General features: G+C 37.3%; 1 protein-coding gene across 4 annotated transcripts in view; it reads left to right on the top strand.

Annotated features, from left to right (window-relative positions):
- The first annotated feature begins 11,251 nt into the window (after positions 1-11,251).
- Positions 11,252-17,099, top strand: part of LOC129257451 (lysine-specific demethylase 5A-like) — a 58,716-nt gene continuing 52,868 nt past the window's right edge. Inside the window, exon 1 of one of the 4 annotated variants that reach the window (XM_064096816.1) lies at positions 11,252-11,591. In XM_064096816.1, coding sequence (XP_063952886.1) covers positions 11,445-11,591 — 147 coding nt within the window. In that variant the 5' untranslated portion in view covers positions 11,252-11,444. The remainder of the gene's footprint in view (positions 11,592-17,099) is intronic. The other 3 variants (XM_064096814.1, XM_064096813.1, XM_064096815.1) reach the window with 3 other exon arrangements.

Consider the following 17,099-nt stretch of genomic DNA (forward strand, 5'->3'; position numbering starts at 1 on the left):
GAAATCATCTTTCATGAGGGGTGTGATTATTGGATGATGTGGCGAATGAGCATAACGAGCGAGCAAATTTCAGTATGTGGAAGAAAGGATGTTGCCCCAATACCTCTTTCAAGTGATGTGTAATTATCACATCACGAGCTACGTCATCAGTAACTCATCGTATACTTTGAAGAATAGGGTAGGCCAAATATTTTTCGTACAAAACCCCCGCTTCCACAAAGACCCCACATGACCCCCTTCCATATTCACGAAAGTGTATTTAAAGGACGTTTTGATTTTTTTATGATAAAAGTTATAATCATATTTGAAAGTCATTGAAATCACATACCCCCCATATTCACGAAAGTGTATTTAAAGGATGTTTTAATTCGTTGGTGATAAAAGTTATAATCATATTTGAAAGCCATTGGAATCACGACTCGGTGTAAAAATGGCAGAGGTAAAAATGGCAGAGGTGAAAACGGCAAAGGTAAAAATGGCAGAGGTAAAAATGGCAGAGGTAAAAATGGGAAAGGTAAAAATGGCAGAGGTAAAAATGGGAAAGGTAACATTGGCAGAGGTAAAATTAAAAATGGCAGAGGTATAATGGCATCGGTAAAAATGGCAGAGGTAATAATGGCAGAAGTAAAAATGGCTGAGGTAAAAATGACAGAGGTATAAATGGCCAGTCTTAAACTCCCATGCCAAAAATTCCAAAAGCCCCTCCATGTACAGTAGATTAAATAAGAAAGGTTCTGAGAAGAAAATAAGAATTATAATTTTGGACTAATGGAAAGGATTACATATTTAAATCATACCAAATTGATAACACTTGAGTTGGTATTTCTTATTTTTTCCTTGACTTATATGCACATGCACGGCCTTCTCATGTCAAATCGCTCTTCTAATATTCAAATTTGAAGCTCACTTTGAATCCCAAGTATTGTACTTAATTCATTAAAGGGGAAATTCACCCTGACATATAAAGTTCATTGTAAAAATAGCAGAAAATAATTAACATGATATTGGTGAGGGTTTTAGGGAATCCATCAAAGATTTAAAAAGCTATTATAATTTTATATTTTAATGGTGACGTCATTTGCGAGCAGTTTCCCATATATGGTGTAATAAAAAAAAATGAAAATGGTTTTTATTGTACCTTTAGTATATCAACATACAACATCATTTCACATCCGCTCCTGAAAGATTTTTTTTTTAGCATGTCATGATCTTTACCTCTGCCATTTTTGCCTCTGCCACCTTTACCTCGATCTGCCAGTTTTAACTCCGTCATTTTTACCTCTACCATTATTACCTCCGGGGGGAGTCATATTTATTGCTATACACATGCGTGACCAAATTATTTCCAGACACCCCCTACACTAGTTTTTCTCTGTGTGCAAGATAACCCCCTAAACAAGTTTTCGCGGGCTCCATTTACAAATTTTGGCCCCTAAACAAATTGCTGCCAGAATTAATATGACCACTAAAAAGTTTAACGATCCGTTTTCCCGTTTCTCAGGCCCGTTGCTTACAATCGGGAAGAACTCAAACACTTTTCAGAAACGAGGCGGAAAAAGCTTGGGGGAAAAAACATACCCTAAACACGTTTGGTCAGTCCTAAGAAAAAAATGAGCTTTAGAATGAATACCCTAAATACATTTGACCCCGTGATTGACCAGCCTTTCAAAATCACCTTTTTTGTTTGAAATCTGTGGGGTTTTTTTATACCCAAGAGCTCCCGCGACCCGTGTCTAAAACTTAAAAAAAAAATTAACACGCGTTTTTTTTTTTTTTTGGGGGGGGGGGGGTCACGCATGACTGGCCATCCACCCGGGATTACCTCTGACATTAACCCTGCCATTTTACCTCTGCCATTTTAACCTCTAGCTGCCATTTTTACCTCTGCCATTATTACCTCTGCCATTTTTACCTCTGCCATTTCTACCTCTGCCATTATTACCTCTGCCATTATTACCTCTGCCATTTTTACCTCTGCCATTTAACCTCTGCCATTTTTACCTCTGCCATTATTACCTCTGCCATTTTTACCTCTGCCATTTTTACCTGGCACCGGAATCACACACCCCCTTGCACATTCACGAAAGTGTGATCAAAGTTATTATCATATTTGAAAGCAATTGGAATCACATATTCATAAATGGATTTATTATAACTAAACTCCCATGGTGCAGTGGATAGTACCTTTGCAATAAGCTAAAAGTAGTGATTTGTGACGGCCAGATTCTTGTAAGAATAGGTTGAGCGTGGGAGTGGGGTGACCTCGCAAAAAAGTTGCATTTTTAAAATGCAAAATAAGTCAAATTAAAGCACTTTGAGTGCACTTAAAGATGAATCTACACATTAACAGTAATATTAACCATATGATGATTTAAAAAATATTTTTTTTTTCTGTCTTGAAAAGTGGGGGATGATTGAATATGCCATCCCCCCCTCTCCATTTTTTTTGGGATGTACCCCCCCCCCCCGGATTTACACCTTTGGTACCAGGGCTTTACAGGGGAAGTTCACCCTGGAAAAAAAGTTTATTGCATGTAAAAATAGCAAAAAAATAATAAAAGATATTGGTGAAGGTTTGAGGAAAATCCATTAAAGATTAAGAAAGTTATTAGAATTTTAAGTTTTGGATTTGTGACGTCATAAACGAGCAGGAGCCCCATATGATTTGTTGTATAAAATGCATGAATTTTATTCCTTTTTAATGGTTCCTGATGACATATTTTTGTTTTCATTTCATGATAGGATGTGAAATGATTTGTCTACTGATATACAAAAGGTTGAGTAAAAACCAGTTCCATGTTTTTGAGAAAATGACATTTCATTGATGTTTTACCATTCGCTCCGTAGGAATGCTGCTCGCATATGACGTCACAAATCAACTAATTAAAATTCTAATAAGTTTTTATTTCTTTGATGGATTTTTCTAAAACCTTCGGCAATATTTTCTATTATTTTTCTGCTATTTTTACAATAAATTTTTTGTCAGGGTGAACTTCTCTCTTGAAAGGGCAAATGGTAGGTTTTGCATATTAGTAATATAGTTATGAAAAATAAACAAATGCAGCAATTCATTTACATACATACCAAAAGGAAAAGAGTGGAAAAACATGAACATGGTGTTATCTTGCATTATGTGATAGAGAGAGTGGTGAGGTAAAAAGATTGATAAATGGAGAGGGAAAAAATGAAGAGGGAGAGAGAAAGAAGGATGGGTAGACTTGTTTTATTCGAGAGCCCCTTTTCGCTAATTCGGGCACTAATCAAGAATTTCCACTTTCTTCTTCTTTCCTCTCTCTTTTTCTCTCCCCCTCCCTTTTTTAACTCCCTCTCTTTAATTCCTTTCCTGATGTCTTTCTCTCACTCTCTCTCTCTCTCTCTCCCCTTCGCTCTATTCTCCCTTTCTCTCTCTCTCTTTCCCTTTTTTTCTTCTCGATCCCTTTCCCTGTTTTCCATTCTCTTTATCTATATCGTTATCGGGGGGCAGGGGCAGACTGCCCCCTGATGGATTTCACCGGATATTAAAAAAAAAAAAAAAAAAAAAAAAAACGGGAAAAAAGAAAGAAAATTCGTGGCCGGAAACAGAAAAAAAGAGGCCAAAAAAATAAACGGGAAATGAAGGTAAAATGGAATGAGCTGTAGGGGGAAACCCTCGTAGAAAAATGAAAAAAAGGGAAAAGAAAAGAAAAGAAGAATTTAAGAATACGGCCGGGCTGAACAGGATTCTCCCTTTCTCTCTCTCTCTCTCTCCCTTTTTTTCTTCTCGATCCCTTTCCCTGTTTTCCCTTCTCTTTATCTATCGTTATCGGGGGGCAGGGGCAGACTGCCCCCTGATGGATTTCACCGGATATTTAAAAAAAAAAAAAAAAACGGGAAAAAAGAAAGAAAATTCGTGGCCGGAAACAGAAAAACTAAGAGGCCAAAAAAATAGACGGGAAATGAAGGTAAAATGGAATGAGCTGTAGGAGGAAACCCTCGTAGGAAAATGAAAAAAAGGGAAAAGAAAAGAAAAGAAGAATTTGAGAATACGGCCGGGCTGAACAGGATTAAAGTAAAAAACTGAAGAAAGACTTGGATGGCGTATGTGTATGAAGTCTATATGCTATATAGGCTTGCTAAATCATGCAGTTGATCGCAGTCAGCACAAAAAAAAACTTACTGAATTTCGAAAAGTACAGCCCAGCCCCTTCCGTGTCCTTTGCCAAGGGCTAGATCGACATGTCGCTTTACATAATTAGAATTTTACTTTCAAAAGAGCAAAAATTTTCCGTTATACGACTTAAGATTTCCAATTTTTTTGCAACCACTCCTCGCTACCCTCGCTCGCTATATAGTCTCTCGTGGAATATAGCTTATATATTTCGCGAGCGAGCGAGGGTAGCGTGAGGAGTACAGTGGTTAAAAAAATGGAAATCCTAATAAGTCGTAGAACTTGCTTCTTGGTCTAAGCTGGTGCTAATTACAAAAATCTCCTTCAAAAAGGTTTTGCTCAATGTCCATTTCCACGAAACAAACAGCTATACTTTAAGCAAAGAGTAATTCGATTGTGAATCTAACATCATTTTAAGTACTTATGCCCTTTTCAAAAGAGGAAATGCCCTTTGCTCCCTGTCCCCCTTCAGATTCGTTCAGCCATCCTACTCTCTCTTTTTCCCCTTTCCCCTTTTTCATCTCATTTCCTTTCTTTTCCCTTTCCTCCTTTTCTTTACCTTCCTTTTCCTTTCCCTCTCTCTTCCTTATTTTCCTATATATAATTTTTCTTTCTCTTCACCCTTCATATCCTTCCCCTCACGGCTTTCTTTCTTTTCCTTCTTTCTCCCCTGTTCCCTTTATTTTCTTTATTTCTTTTTGTGCGTGCGTGCATGGGTAAGACGCCCCTTCGGCCCCCACAGATCCGCGCTTTATATCTCATTTCGTTTCGTTTATTTCTATTTCCAACATTTTACAATAATTGTATATATTTGATTTGATTTATTTTATTTCCACATTTCAAAACAAAAACAAAGTATATACAAGTATAATAATTGTTTTTCTTCAATATTACATAATAGGCAAATATTTTTTTTTAACATAATGAATAATGTACATAAATCATTATAAAATATCAACTGTACTGTGAAAATTATATCAATATATACATTTTCTTTAATTACTGAACATATATATATAGAAATGTGGGAGACCTCCATCTTAAGCTTGGAGCTTGAAAGTGATGGAGGCCTCGAAAGGAAAGGGGATAGAAAACCAGACTGTATAGTGCAATAAAAGAGAATTATCTTTTACTGCACAAAATAATAGGAATATATCAAAAGTGGATAGGGAAATTTGATTGAGAGAAGATTAATAACGTTGATAAAAGTGAAAGTGCAAGTGCAGGTGTGCGAGTGTGCATGTGCAAGGGGGGATGGGATTATCAGTTGTTTGGGTACACAGAAAGATTTTAGAAATTATAGCTTGACAGTGTATTTTTTTCAGAACAGCTTTGAATGAATAAAGTGATGTGCATAGCTTAATGTCATGTGATAAATTATTCCACAAATCCGCACCGTAATGTCTAATTGATTTGTGTGTTATTATTAGTTTTGGATTTGTTAAATGAAAGTTTGTGGAGCTTCGTGTTGGATAAGAGTGGATATATAAGCAGGTTTGGAATGGAGGAGGCTGTTAAAAAGCAGAGCTTGTATAGTACATCCTAATATTAAAATATTCGAATACATAATATACTCTTTAATATATTCTTTTTAATATACGTTTTGATCTAATAAAAAAAGGATCTGTTAACGGCTGCTTGTTAGCCATTAAGACGTTACATATATGAATTATCAAATAATGCGAGCGCGAAGCGCGAGCTGAAAATTTTGACATTTCTACCTGAAGAATGGTAATTCTAAGCACTTTTTGTAATAGTGAAAAGGATAAGTATATAACTAAACAATTGATGCGAGCGCGAAGCGCGAGCGGAAACATTTCGGACACTCTATTCATGTTTTGTAAATCATGAAAAGGATGAGTAATTGGAAAGTTTCCTACATTAATAATGCGAGCGCAAAGCGCGAGCAGACAATTTTTGATGTTGTGATCTGGAACTGGATATTGATTTAAATAGAGAACAATCTAAACGCGTGTTTCAGATTTCGAACTAGAATTTGGGTATTTCTAAATACCTCTCTTATTATGAAAACCAATAAAGCGAGCGCAAAGCGCGAGCTAAAAATATATGATATTCCGATCTGAAAAAGGGACAATTTAAGCTCTGTATTTCAAGCACTTTGTGGGAAAATTGTGAGGTGGATATGGATCACAGTTTAAAAAGAGCTGATATTATTATTACTTAGAGATTTGACCGGGACATTCTATGAGGACATTATGTCATCATATGAAAATGATGACAATCTTCCTATCTCTCTTCCTAAGCATGAGAGCGCGAAATCTGTTAATATTATGGCCTGAAAACTGGACATTATTTTAAAACACTTTTGTAATTATGAATAAGATGCATGAGATAATATCTTTCAACAATCAATGCGAGCGGTAATCGCGTGCCATAATTTTTGATAAACTGTAATCAAATGGAGATTTTAAGTAGTTTGTTTTAGAATCAATATTGAGATATACATAACTCACCAATCAAAATGCGAGCGTGCAGGGCTATAGCTGATACGTTTTGACAATCTGACCTGAATAGGGATATTTTGATAACTTAATGGAATACAGGAAAATAATAGGTACCTGACAAATCAAATTTTGCGTGCGCGCAGCGCAAGCAGAAAATGTTAATATTCAGACCATAAAACATACATTTTTACAGAGCACTTTTTAAAAATCAATTTGTAAAGCAAACAAAATAATGAAAGTTAAATTTCCGAGCTGAAATACGTTTTGTATTTGGACTTCAAAATTTGATATTTTAAGCTCCATATTGAGCAAGATATGTAAATCACCTAAAGGGTTATGCGAGCGCGAAGCGCGAGCGAAAATTTTATATCCCGACATGAAAGATTTTTAAAATTATTTTCCAAGTCTTCCCCCATCTTATTTTATTCACTCGTCTTCCTCCTCTTATGTTTCTTCTTCTTTTTTTCTCCTCTCTTTTCCCTTCTTTTTTTTTCTTTTTTTTTCTCCGCCAATAGGGGGGGGGGGCGGGCCCCTCGGGCCCCCCTGGATCCGCCTATGGTGCTGCACTCGACCCAGGTTAGGTGAATGGGTACCCGGTAGGATCTATACCTTGAAAGCTTTAGCGCCTATACGGCGCGCGCGGCTCAGCTACAGCCGGGGTAATGATGATACCAAGTATCCCGACAAGTATCAAGCAATTATAGTAGCTGCGCTATACAAATGGAACATAAATAATAATTATTTTTATTACTATTATTATTATGGTCCTGGGAAGCAGGGGTGCTATGGGGGTGAAGCACCACCCCCCCCCCCCCTAAAATTTTCCTTGGGAGTGCTGCGCCGTGTGTTACCATATAAATGACAAAAATGTAATGAAAAGTGAACGAGATTTATTAGGAAAACCTTTTTTTTCTGTGGACCAAAACCACTTTTATTCTGGATTGAACCCCCCTGTTTTTTTTTATTGCTTGTTAAATATTTCTCGGGACCGAAAGCACCTCAATTTTAAGTAAAAACTTCTTCTTTTTTTTTTGGTTGTCAAATTCACATCAGCACTCCCTCTCTAAAAATCGCTCCCAGAGCCCTGGTCAACTCATCCTCTCCGAGTGAACAGGGGTATTTTCAGTAGTATGATTATAATTGCCTTAAAGCTTAAATAAAAAGTGTCATTCAAGATGAACAGGGTCTAGGTCCCTTCGTCAATATCATAGACGCCTTTAGGCCGATCCAGGGGGGTGAGGAACCCCCCCCCCCCCCCATTTGCGGAGCAAAAACGAAAGAAAAAGGGGAAAGAAAGAAAAGAATGGAAAGAGGGGAGAACAAACAAAAGAAGAGGAAAAAAGAGGCGGAAGACGAGTGAATAAAATAAGGTGAGGGGAAGACTTGGAAAAAAAATCTTTCATACGGTCATTAAAAAAAAATTCGCTCGCGCTCGCATTGCATGTTCGGTGACTCACTGAACATGTAATACATAATCATATCTTGCTCAATAGGCTGATATGGAGCTTTAAATATCAAGTATCGAAGTCAATATACAAAATATATTTTAGTTCGGACGTCGAGCTTTCATTATTTTGTTTGATTTACAAATTGATTTTCAAAAAGTGTTCAGTTGTAAAATGTCCGTTTTATTGTCTGAGTATCAACATTTTCAGCTCGCGCTGCGCGCTCGCATTATTTGATTTGCAAAATACCTATTCTCTTAGTGTGTTCCATAAAGTGATCTAAATTATATCCCTTTCCGGTTTGATTGTCAAAACCAATATAGCTAGCACTGCGCGCTCGCATTTTGATTGGTGAGTAATGTATACCTCTATTGATATTATATAACAAACTTTATGATCCCATTTTCCTGACGTTTTATCAAAAATTTTGACTAGCGATTTGCACTCGCATTAATAAATTGTTGATAATATATGAACCCATGCATATCCTATTCATAACCGGGATTCATAATTACCAAATTGCTTTCTCCAGTTTTCATTGAATTTTTTCGGCCCCCCCCCCCCCATCATGGCGAAAGCTGGATATCCGCCCCTGAAATATCTCAGGTATTTATAGGACAGATTCTGGATCATAATTATCTGTGTAATAAAGTTACGCGGCCCAGGCCCCTCATTTTCATAATTTTCTTGATACTTTTCCCTTTCTCCCTTTTAATTCTTGTTTTGAATTCTTGACGCAGTCCCTCGGGCTTGACATCATAGGAGGTGGTTCCCTCCCCCTCCCCAGGGGCGGATCCAGCCTTCGCCAATAGGGGGGGGGGGCTGAATTTTTTTCAGCCATATTTCCCCCGATCGGCCGCTCGAAGATGATTTTTGGTTTCTTTGAAGGGGTAATCCTAATAGTCACTTCTTAGCTTTATTCTTATAAATCAACATAAATATATAATATCATAATCCTTATTTATATAATGCGAGCGCGAAGCGCGAGCTAAATTTTTTGGAAATCTTATGCATTTTTTTCCTAAAATATGAACATTCTGGGCAATTTTTGTTATCCTGAAAAAGATGTGTATGCAACTAAATAATTACTACGAACGCGAAGCGCGAGCAGAAATGAACTGATGGAAAAAGTACTTGTTAAAGACTGTATGCAGTTAGCCATGAAGACGTTATATTTTAGAAATCAAATAATGCGAGCGCGAGCTGAAAATTTTTGACATTTTTACCTAAAGAATGGAAATTCTGAGCACTTTTTGTAACTTAAACAGAATAGGTATATAACTAAACATTGATGCGAGCGGAAAATTTTCGAGATTTAGACCCACTGAACGAGACACTCTATTCATGTTTTGTAAATCATGAAAAGGATGAGTAATTGGGGATCTTCCTTACACTAATAATGCTAGCGCAAAGCGTGAGCAGAACATTTTTATACGCGTTTTGAACTGATCGAAAAAGTACCTATTAAGGACTACTTGCATGCACTTAGCCATGAAGACGTTTACATATTTCAACAATCAAATAATGCGAGCGCAAAGCGCGAGCTGAAAATTTTCACATTTCTGCATTAGAATGGAAAATTTTAATCAATTTGTGTAATCGTGAACAGGATAGCTATATAACTAAACATTGATGCGAGCGCGAAGCGCGAGCGGAAAAAAAATCGAGATTTAGACCCCAAAACGGGACACGCTATTCATGTTTTGTAAATCATGAAAAGAATGAGTCATAGGGGATCTCCCTACATTAATAATGCGAACACAAAGCACGAGCAGAATTTTTTTGATATTGTGATCTGAAACTGGATAATGATTTAAATAGAGAACAAGTTGAGTATCTGAATAAACATGTGCGCGCGTGTTTCATATTTTGACATAGAATCTAGGCATTCTATATACATATTTTATCATGAAAATAAAAGCGAGCGCGAGAAGCGCGAGCTTAAACTATTTGATATTCCGATCTGAAAAAAGAGTCAATTTCAGCTCTCTATTTCAAGCACTTTGTAGGAAAATTGTGAGGCGGATATCGATCGCACTTGATAAAGAGCTGATATTTTTCATTATAATTACTTTGAGTTTTGACATAGGACATAGGACACCGGATAGGACATCCTTAGGACATGTCATCATAATTATGAAAATGATGACTGTCTTCCTATTCTTCTTGCTAAGCGCGAGATGAAACAAAAGGGACATTTCAATTATTAAATTGATATCTTATTCATTAATGCCTAATGAGGGCGCGAAATCTGATGATATTATGGCCTGAAACTGGATATTTCAAGCACTTTTGTAATTATAAATAGGTTGCATCAGTTAATATGTCTTTAACCATTAACGCGAACGCAAATTGCGAGCCTAAGTTTTTTAAACACTGTCATGAAAAGGGAATTTTAAGAAGTTTGTTATGTAATCAATATTGAGACATACATAACTCGACCATCAAAATGCGAGCATGCAGCGCTAGCTGATACGTTGTGACAATCAAACCTGAAAAGGGATATTTTGACAACTTAATGGAATACACGAAAATAATAAGTACCTGATAAATCAAAATTTGCTAGCGCGCAGCGCGAGCAGAAAATGTTAATATTCAGACCATAAAACTGACATTTTTACAAAGCAATTTTTAAAAATCATTTAGTAAATCTCACAAAATAATGAAAGTTCGATTTTTAGAGATGAAATATGTTTTGTATATTGACTTCCAAACTTGATATTTAAACTCCATATTGAACAAGATAACCTTTATTGAACAAAATCACATAACAGGCAATGCGAGCGCGAAGCACGAGCAAATTTTATTTTTATAGTGACATCATAAGATTCTTTTCATTTTCCAAGTCTTCCCCTCATCTTATTTTATTCACTCGTCTTCCTCCATTCCTTTTTTCTCCTCTCTTTTCCCTCCTTTTTTTGTTGTTTGTTTATTTCTTTCCTTTTTTTTTTGCTCCGTCAATAGGGGGCGGGGGGGGCGGGCCCCTCGGGCCCCCCTGGATCCGCATATGCGTCCCCCTCTAATGAAAGGAAAAGATCACGGGTCTAGTCAGGTTGTCATCTTTTAGAAGAATAGATCAGTTTACAAAACCTTTTATTAAACCATGCAAACTGCTTTTAGATTATTAGACATTTTAATTTTAACTTGAAAGTAAAGGGGCATTGAACTCCGTCCGACTCCATCCATACGCTGCTGTACACATGCGCAATGGTGACGTGCAGCTCGCATATCGATAGCTTATCGTGCGATTACGATATCTACGTACGGTAATGTTTTCGACTTCGGAGAGGAACATTTTTATCACAAATATGTGACTGAAAACACATCTCTTTAAGGAGTAATCTGTGGTGTGACTAAATAATAAAGGATTTTATTGGAATCATAATCATGGATGACGGTCAGGCTTTCGTTCCACCACCGGAAGCTCCCGTTTTTGAACCATCAGAGGAAGATTTCTCGGACCCCCTCGCTTACATTGCCAAGATACGGCCCATTGCAGAGAAAACTGGCATTTGTAAAATTAGACCTCCTCCGGTAAGACAACCGAAATGTGTTTTAATACAATTCAGTTTTAACATATTTTTCTCTTGTCATTCATTGAATGTTTGCTCTCAAATGTTAGGTAATATTCCTTTCTACGGTAATCTTGTCCCCAATTCCCACATAAATATATTAGATTTTGTACTTTCACTTAAAATGAAGGAGTTGTTTATCTCGCTTTTGACTTTGCTCCCATAGTTGATCGTGTGTCTGCCTATGCAGCGTAGAGGTTGCGCTAATGTCACTGCGTGCAAACGCTCCCTCGGCTTTTGTTCGAACTCGACGAATGTGATGCAACGATGCTAATTCAGAAAAAACTTCCTTCAAATAATTCGTTTTCGTAGCGTATATATTGAAGAAATCAGGAAGTTTTTACCATCAGTTGATAGGCAAATGGTGTGCTGACAATTTCAATATCATTTTTTGGACTGCCCATCTCAATTTTATCTGACATTTTCATCCCCATGAAGCAGTCAGAAAACTGTTAATTCAGACATTTTGCTGGAGTGGGTTGAATAATCTGGTGAACTGCAAGTTGAGAATGCCAAATGACCATATTCTGTTTCACATAAATTGAAATATTCTGATACACAAACAGTATTTTCAAGCAAAATTGACCAGAATTCCAATTACCTGCATTTTCTTGTACAAAATTCTTCAGAAATCCCTTTTGCATTTTATTTTCAACAATCCAAATATTGACAAATTGTGAACAATTTGCTTTGACAAAATGGCCACCCTGCTGCTCACTGGCACAGCACAGCTGTGTCATGAGTGACATGGGAATGGGATTTTTGTGCACATTTAAACCCCGTTGTTACCTTTTTTATGTCCAGATAGGTTTTGAATCTGGACGAACAGAAAAAATATTACATAGGTCTAGATGTAGATGGGGATTTCAAGAATAATTTCATAATAAGGGTCTAGACTCAAGCTAGGCCTTGAGTTGAGATCTACATACATATGCATGTACACTGTAGTAGAAAATTCATATTGAAAATTTCACACTAGTTATCACAGATGTACCGTATGGGTACTAGTATTCAACCCGGCATAATTCAAAGATTTTGACATATTCCCCAAAATATTTAGAAATAGGGAATTTATCTTAATTTCATACCTTTGTTATTTCCAGGATAATCTGTTGTCGATATTTTCTTTGTCAATCTGTCGACTGTAGGCGCGGAGGATCGAATTATGCGGCGATGGCCTTTTGCACTGAATGGTACTAGTATTCAACCTAGTGAGGATTGATAGCAAATCTCAAAAGGGTTTAGATTGCTAAATTAGATCTAGATCTATGTAAGTCTCTGGCTTTGATTAATTCCCTGTTTGGTCTCATCTCAAATGGTCTAGTCCATAGTCGGATGGGACAAGGGCAGATTGAGAGACAGGGCCATCTTTCATCGCTAGGTTGAAAACTAGTGCCGACGGGTTGAATACTAGTACCAAAATCCCTCGCCGTATAATTCGATCGCCCGCGCACACAGTCAACTGGTTGAAGAAAAAAATAACAGAAAAAGAATAACCAGCATTTGCTCTTGGAAATAAGACGGGTCTGAAATTCAGGTAAATTCTATATTTCTATATATTTGAGGAAACTCTCCAAACGGGTTGAATACTAGTGCCCTTACGGTATGTCATGAATCTAACAAGAAACTACATGTACTTTCAAATTTAAATATTGTCATATTCATCTTGAGCATAAAGAAACCTATTCATTCCTCATCAAACTGTAGACACAGTTTGAGGAATATCTGAAATACTGTAAGAAATCAAGTGAAACATAATTGCCAAATCTAGGGGTCTGCTGATCTGGTTAAAAAGTTTACTGAAAAGGCTTTCGAGAAACATGTAGGCTTACACAATCTTTTCACATGGACATGGATCATTAGACATGCAGTGATCATGACTTCAGACCTGACATGTTGCCATTGTGTTTATTATCTTGTGACATGAAGAAAATCTCTTTTTTTTTCCAAAGAAACCACAGCAGATATGGACTTTTCTGTCCATAGCCTTTTCTTACAATACGTGTATGGTATGATTAACATGCAGGTTTAATCAAAATTCTTGAAATTAATGGTTATGCGGACATTGGCACCATTTGGTAAATTCTTTTTACAGTACTTACTTATGCCTATGGTAAGGTCCCCCAAGTCTGCGCATACATGTACAGTACCAGTCATCAATCTCCGAGTACATGCGGCGAGCCATTTCCGGCCGTTGCAGCATACATGATTACATGTACCATGTACGTGTATCTGCGCAATTCGAATACAAGGAGACATGCAACGACCACAAACTTTATTGCAATACATGAACAGATAATCATTAAAAAATCCTACTTAAAACGGTGAAAAAATATTGAATTTCAGACATTTCATGTGATGGCCACAAAATGCAGCCTTGGCTGGATTTACAAAAATGTATAAATCGCTTTATGCAATGCAGGCTTGTTACGATCATCTGCGTTTGCGGAGCGGGGATGGCTGCACCCTTTCAAGAAAACCAGGGGAGCTTTTCTCGAAAGGGTGGGTTGAGGGAGGGGAGTAAAATAAACGCACCTTTTCGCAACAACCGGGTCGAGCTTTTCACGAAAGGCTGTGTTTAATAGTTTTCTGAACCAGTCGTTTCTCTGAAAATTATTCATCAAATAATAACAACAATATACTATTTATAGACTATTAGTATAGGCCCACAGATGGGGGGAGGGGCTTGAGGCACTTCCTCAAGCCCCCCCCCAAACAAAAAAATGACGACTAAAAAAAAAGGAAAGAAAAGAGAGAAAGGTAAAATATGATATCATTTTCCGAATATTTCTATTTTTTATTTTATGAGGGGCCAAGCATGGCATATAGAGCAAAATTTCTGCCAAAAAGGTTGAAAGGGGATTGAAGCGAGCGAGCAAAATTTTGCACCCTCTGTCTATATTAAAAGAAAAGTTAATTTTGTGATAGATTGTGACAATATGTTTTGGAAAATAATATCACATTTACTCCTTTTCTAATTTTATTCTCGGTGGTGGAACTTCTTTCTCTCTCTCCCCCTTTTTTTTATTTGGGGGGGGGGGCTGATATTTTTTAAACAGGCGAGAAAGAGGAATGTGAAGAGAGAGAGAGAGAGAGAGGAGAAGTGGGAAAACATGTGAGGGCGTAAGAAAGATAGGGGTGACTTTAATATTTGGCTGGTTCTAGGCAGAATATACTGCAAAATCAGTTAATATGTTGATAGGCAGTACATGTACATCTTTTCTAAATTGTACATATTTTGTTTTGGGTCTAGTGTCTCAGATTGACAAAACGAATTAAAAAAAATGTTTACTTCTTTTTTATATGATTCGACAGTGAATTTAATTTTACTACAGTTTCAAGGAAATAAACAAAGTATTTGTCAATATGGATTATAAATAGAGAACCCTATTTTACTGTTTCAAGAATAAATTCATTTACCCCCCCCCCCCAAACTAAGGGTATGGGGAGTGCCCCGTTTATTTTATATCCTTTTGAATATAACTTTATTCTTTATTCCGGTTTTGAGGTAAAATACATGTAAGTGTAGAAGATACTATAATGAAAATTGAAATTTAAAAGTGGTTGTAAGCAGAAAAAACCATGAAAACTGACAAGACTCCTAAAAATGATTAATTTTTCAGGTCAGCATTTCAAAATTTCAACTTGCGCTTTGTGCTCTCCTGACTCTCCCCCCCCCCCCCCCCCGTCGCCACAGAGATTTCCTTGTGAGCGCTCTATCAGCTGCATTTCTTCTCCGATCATCTTCAAATTTGGCATGAAGGTCAAGTATCGTATAGCGAAGCCGCCTATCGATTTTGCTGTGGGCAGAGACATAGTTGCCATGGTAATGAGTTTTTGTGGAATAGCAGAGATGTCCTTGTGAGCGCTCTACCATCTGCATTTATTCTCCGATTATCTTGAAATGTGGCATGAAGGTCCATTATGGCAAAGCGAAGCTGTCTATTGATTTTGGTGTGGGCGGAGACTTCATTGCCATGGTAACAAGAGTTTTTGTGGAATAGCAGCTCGATGTCCCTGTGAGCACTCTACTAGCTGCATTTCTTCTCCGATCATCTTCAAATGTGGCATGAAGGTCCATTATATGGTTAAGCAAAGCCACCTATTGATTTTGGTGTGGACGGAGACATCGCTGCCATGGTAACAAGTTTTTGTGGAAATAGCAGAGATGTCCTTGTGAGCGCTCTACCAGCTGCATTTCTTCTCCGGTCATCTTCAAATGTAGCATGAAGGTCCATTAAGCAAAGCCGCCTACTGATTTTCGTGTGGGTGGAGACATTGTTACCATGGTAACAAGAGTTTTTGTGGAAATAGCAGAGATTTCCTTGTGAGTGCTCTACTGGCTGCATTTCTTCTCCTATTATCTTCAAATTTGTCATGAAGGTCCATTATGGTAAAGCAAAGCCATCTAATGATTTTGGAGTGGTTGGAGACATGGTTGCCATGGTAACCATATTTTTGTGGAAAATTTGGTAAAACCTGTAACTTCTGCTTTTTTTCCAGTTTGTCATAACAGTTGGCACACAGAAGCAATAGCCTATTAGAAGGTGAAGCGAAGATGCCTATCATTTTTTATGGGGGTTTTAGGGTTAGGTTTACAAAATACATCCAGATTACTCTATAATTGTATTCCCCAACAGGTGATACTGGACAGTACTTCATATTATTGTCACCAAATTTGGTACCCACAGGCAAAATGTGGGCAGGGTCATTATCGCCATGATAATTGTATTTATTTGTCAAATTTCTGTGTGAGCTCTATATATCCCAATGACGGATGACGCGGTGGGTTCGTGGGATACATGTTCTCGGCTGCACGACCCGCCGAGCATCTTTAGTTTGATTGGTGAGTTCTGTATCCTATTTATGAGTCACTAAATGCAGTCCTTAACAGCTTCCTTTTCTGGTCAGTATACTAAACATTTCAGCTTGCGCTTTGCGCGCGCGTTGATACTTTAGTTAGACACACATCTTTTACATGATTACAAAAAATTGGAATATTTAATTTTCATGTCTTATTACAAGAAAAGTCCAGAAGTTTGAGCTCATGATTCGTGCTGGCAACATCTCGCAAGGATGCCATTTTAACAGTGAGTTGGCCATAATTGACCAAAATCGAGTTTTACAACTTCAGAATTGAATTTGTTCAAAACTGATTGCTCGCTACGCTTTCTCGCGGAAAAGTAAAGCCAAAATTAATTAGAAATCACTGAAACAAGGCTTTACTCAACTCAGTTTCTACAAAACACACAACTACTTCACGCAGGTGATAATCTTATTTTGAAAATATCTGTTTGCACCAAAATGCCCATTTTGACATATAAGTGCCCTTTTAGGCTTTGACTCCCCCCCCCCCCAAAAAAAAAGTTCTGCCGCCCCTGTCCCAGGGAATGGAGAAAGACATACGTTGAGAATGGGCATGCCAGGATCAGATGACCATGGTAATAATAGTTATTGCAATGTATTAAAA

Source organism: Lytechinus pictus, chromosome 3 (genome assembly GCF_037042905.1).
Source record: "Lytechinus pictus isolate F3 Inbred chromosome 3, Lp3.0, whole genome shotgun sequence".
Classification (NCBI taxonomy): Eukaryota; Metazoa; Echinodermata; class Echinoidea; order Temnopleuroida; family Toxopneustidae; genus Lytechinus; species Lytechinus pictus.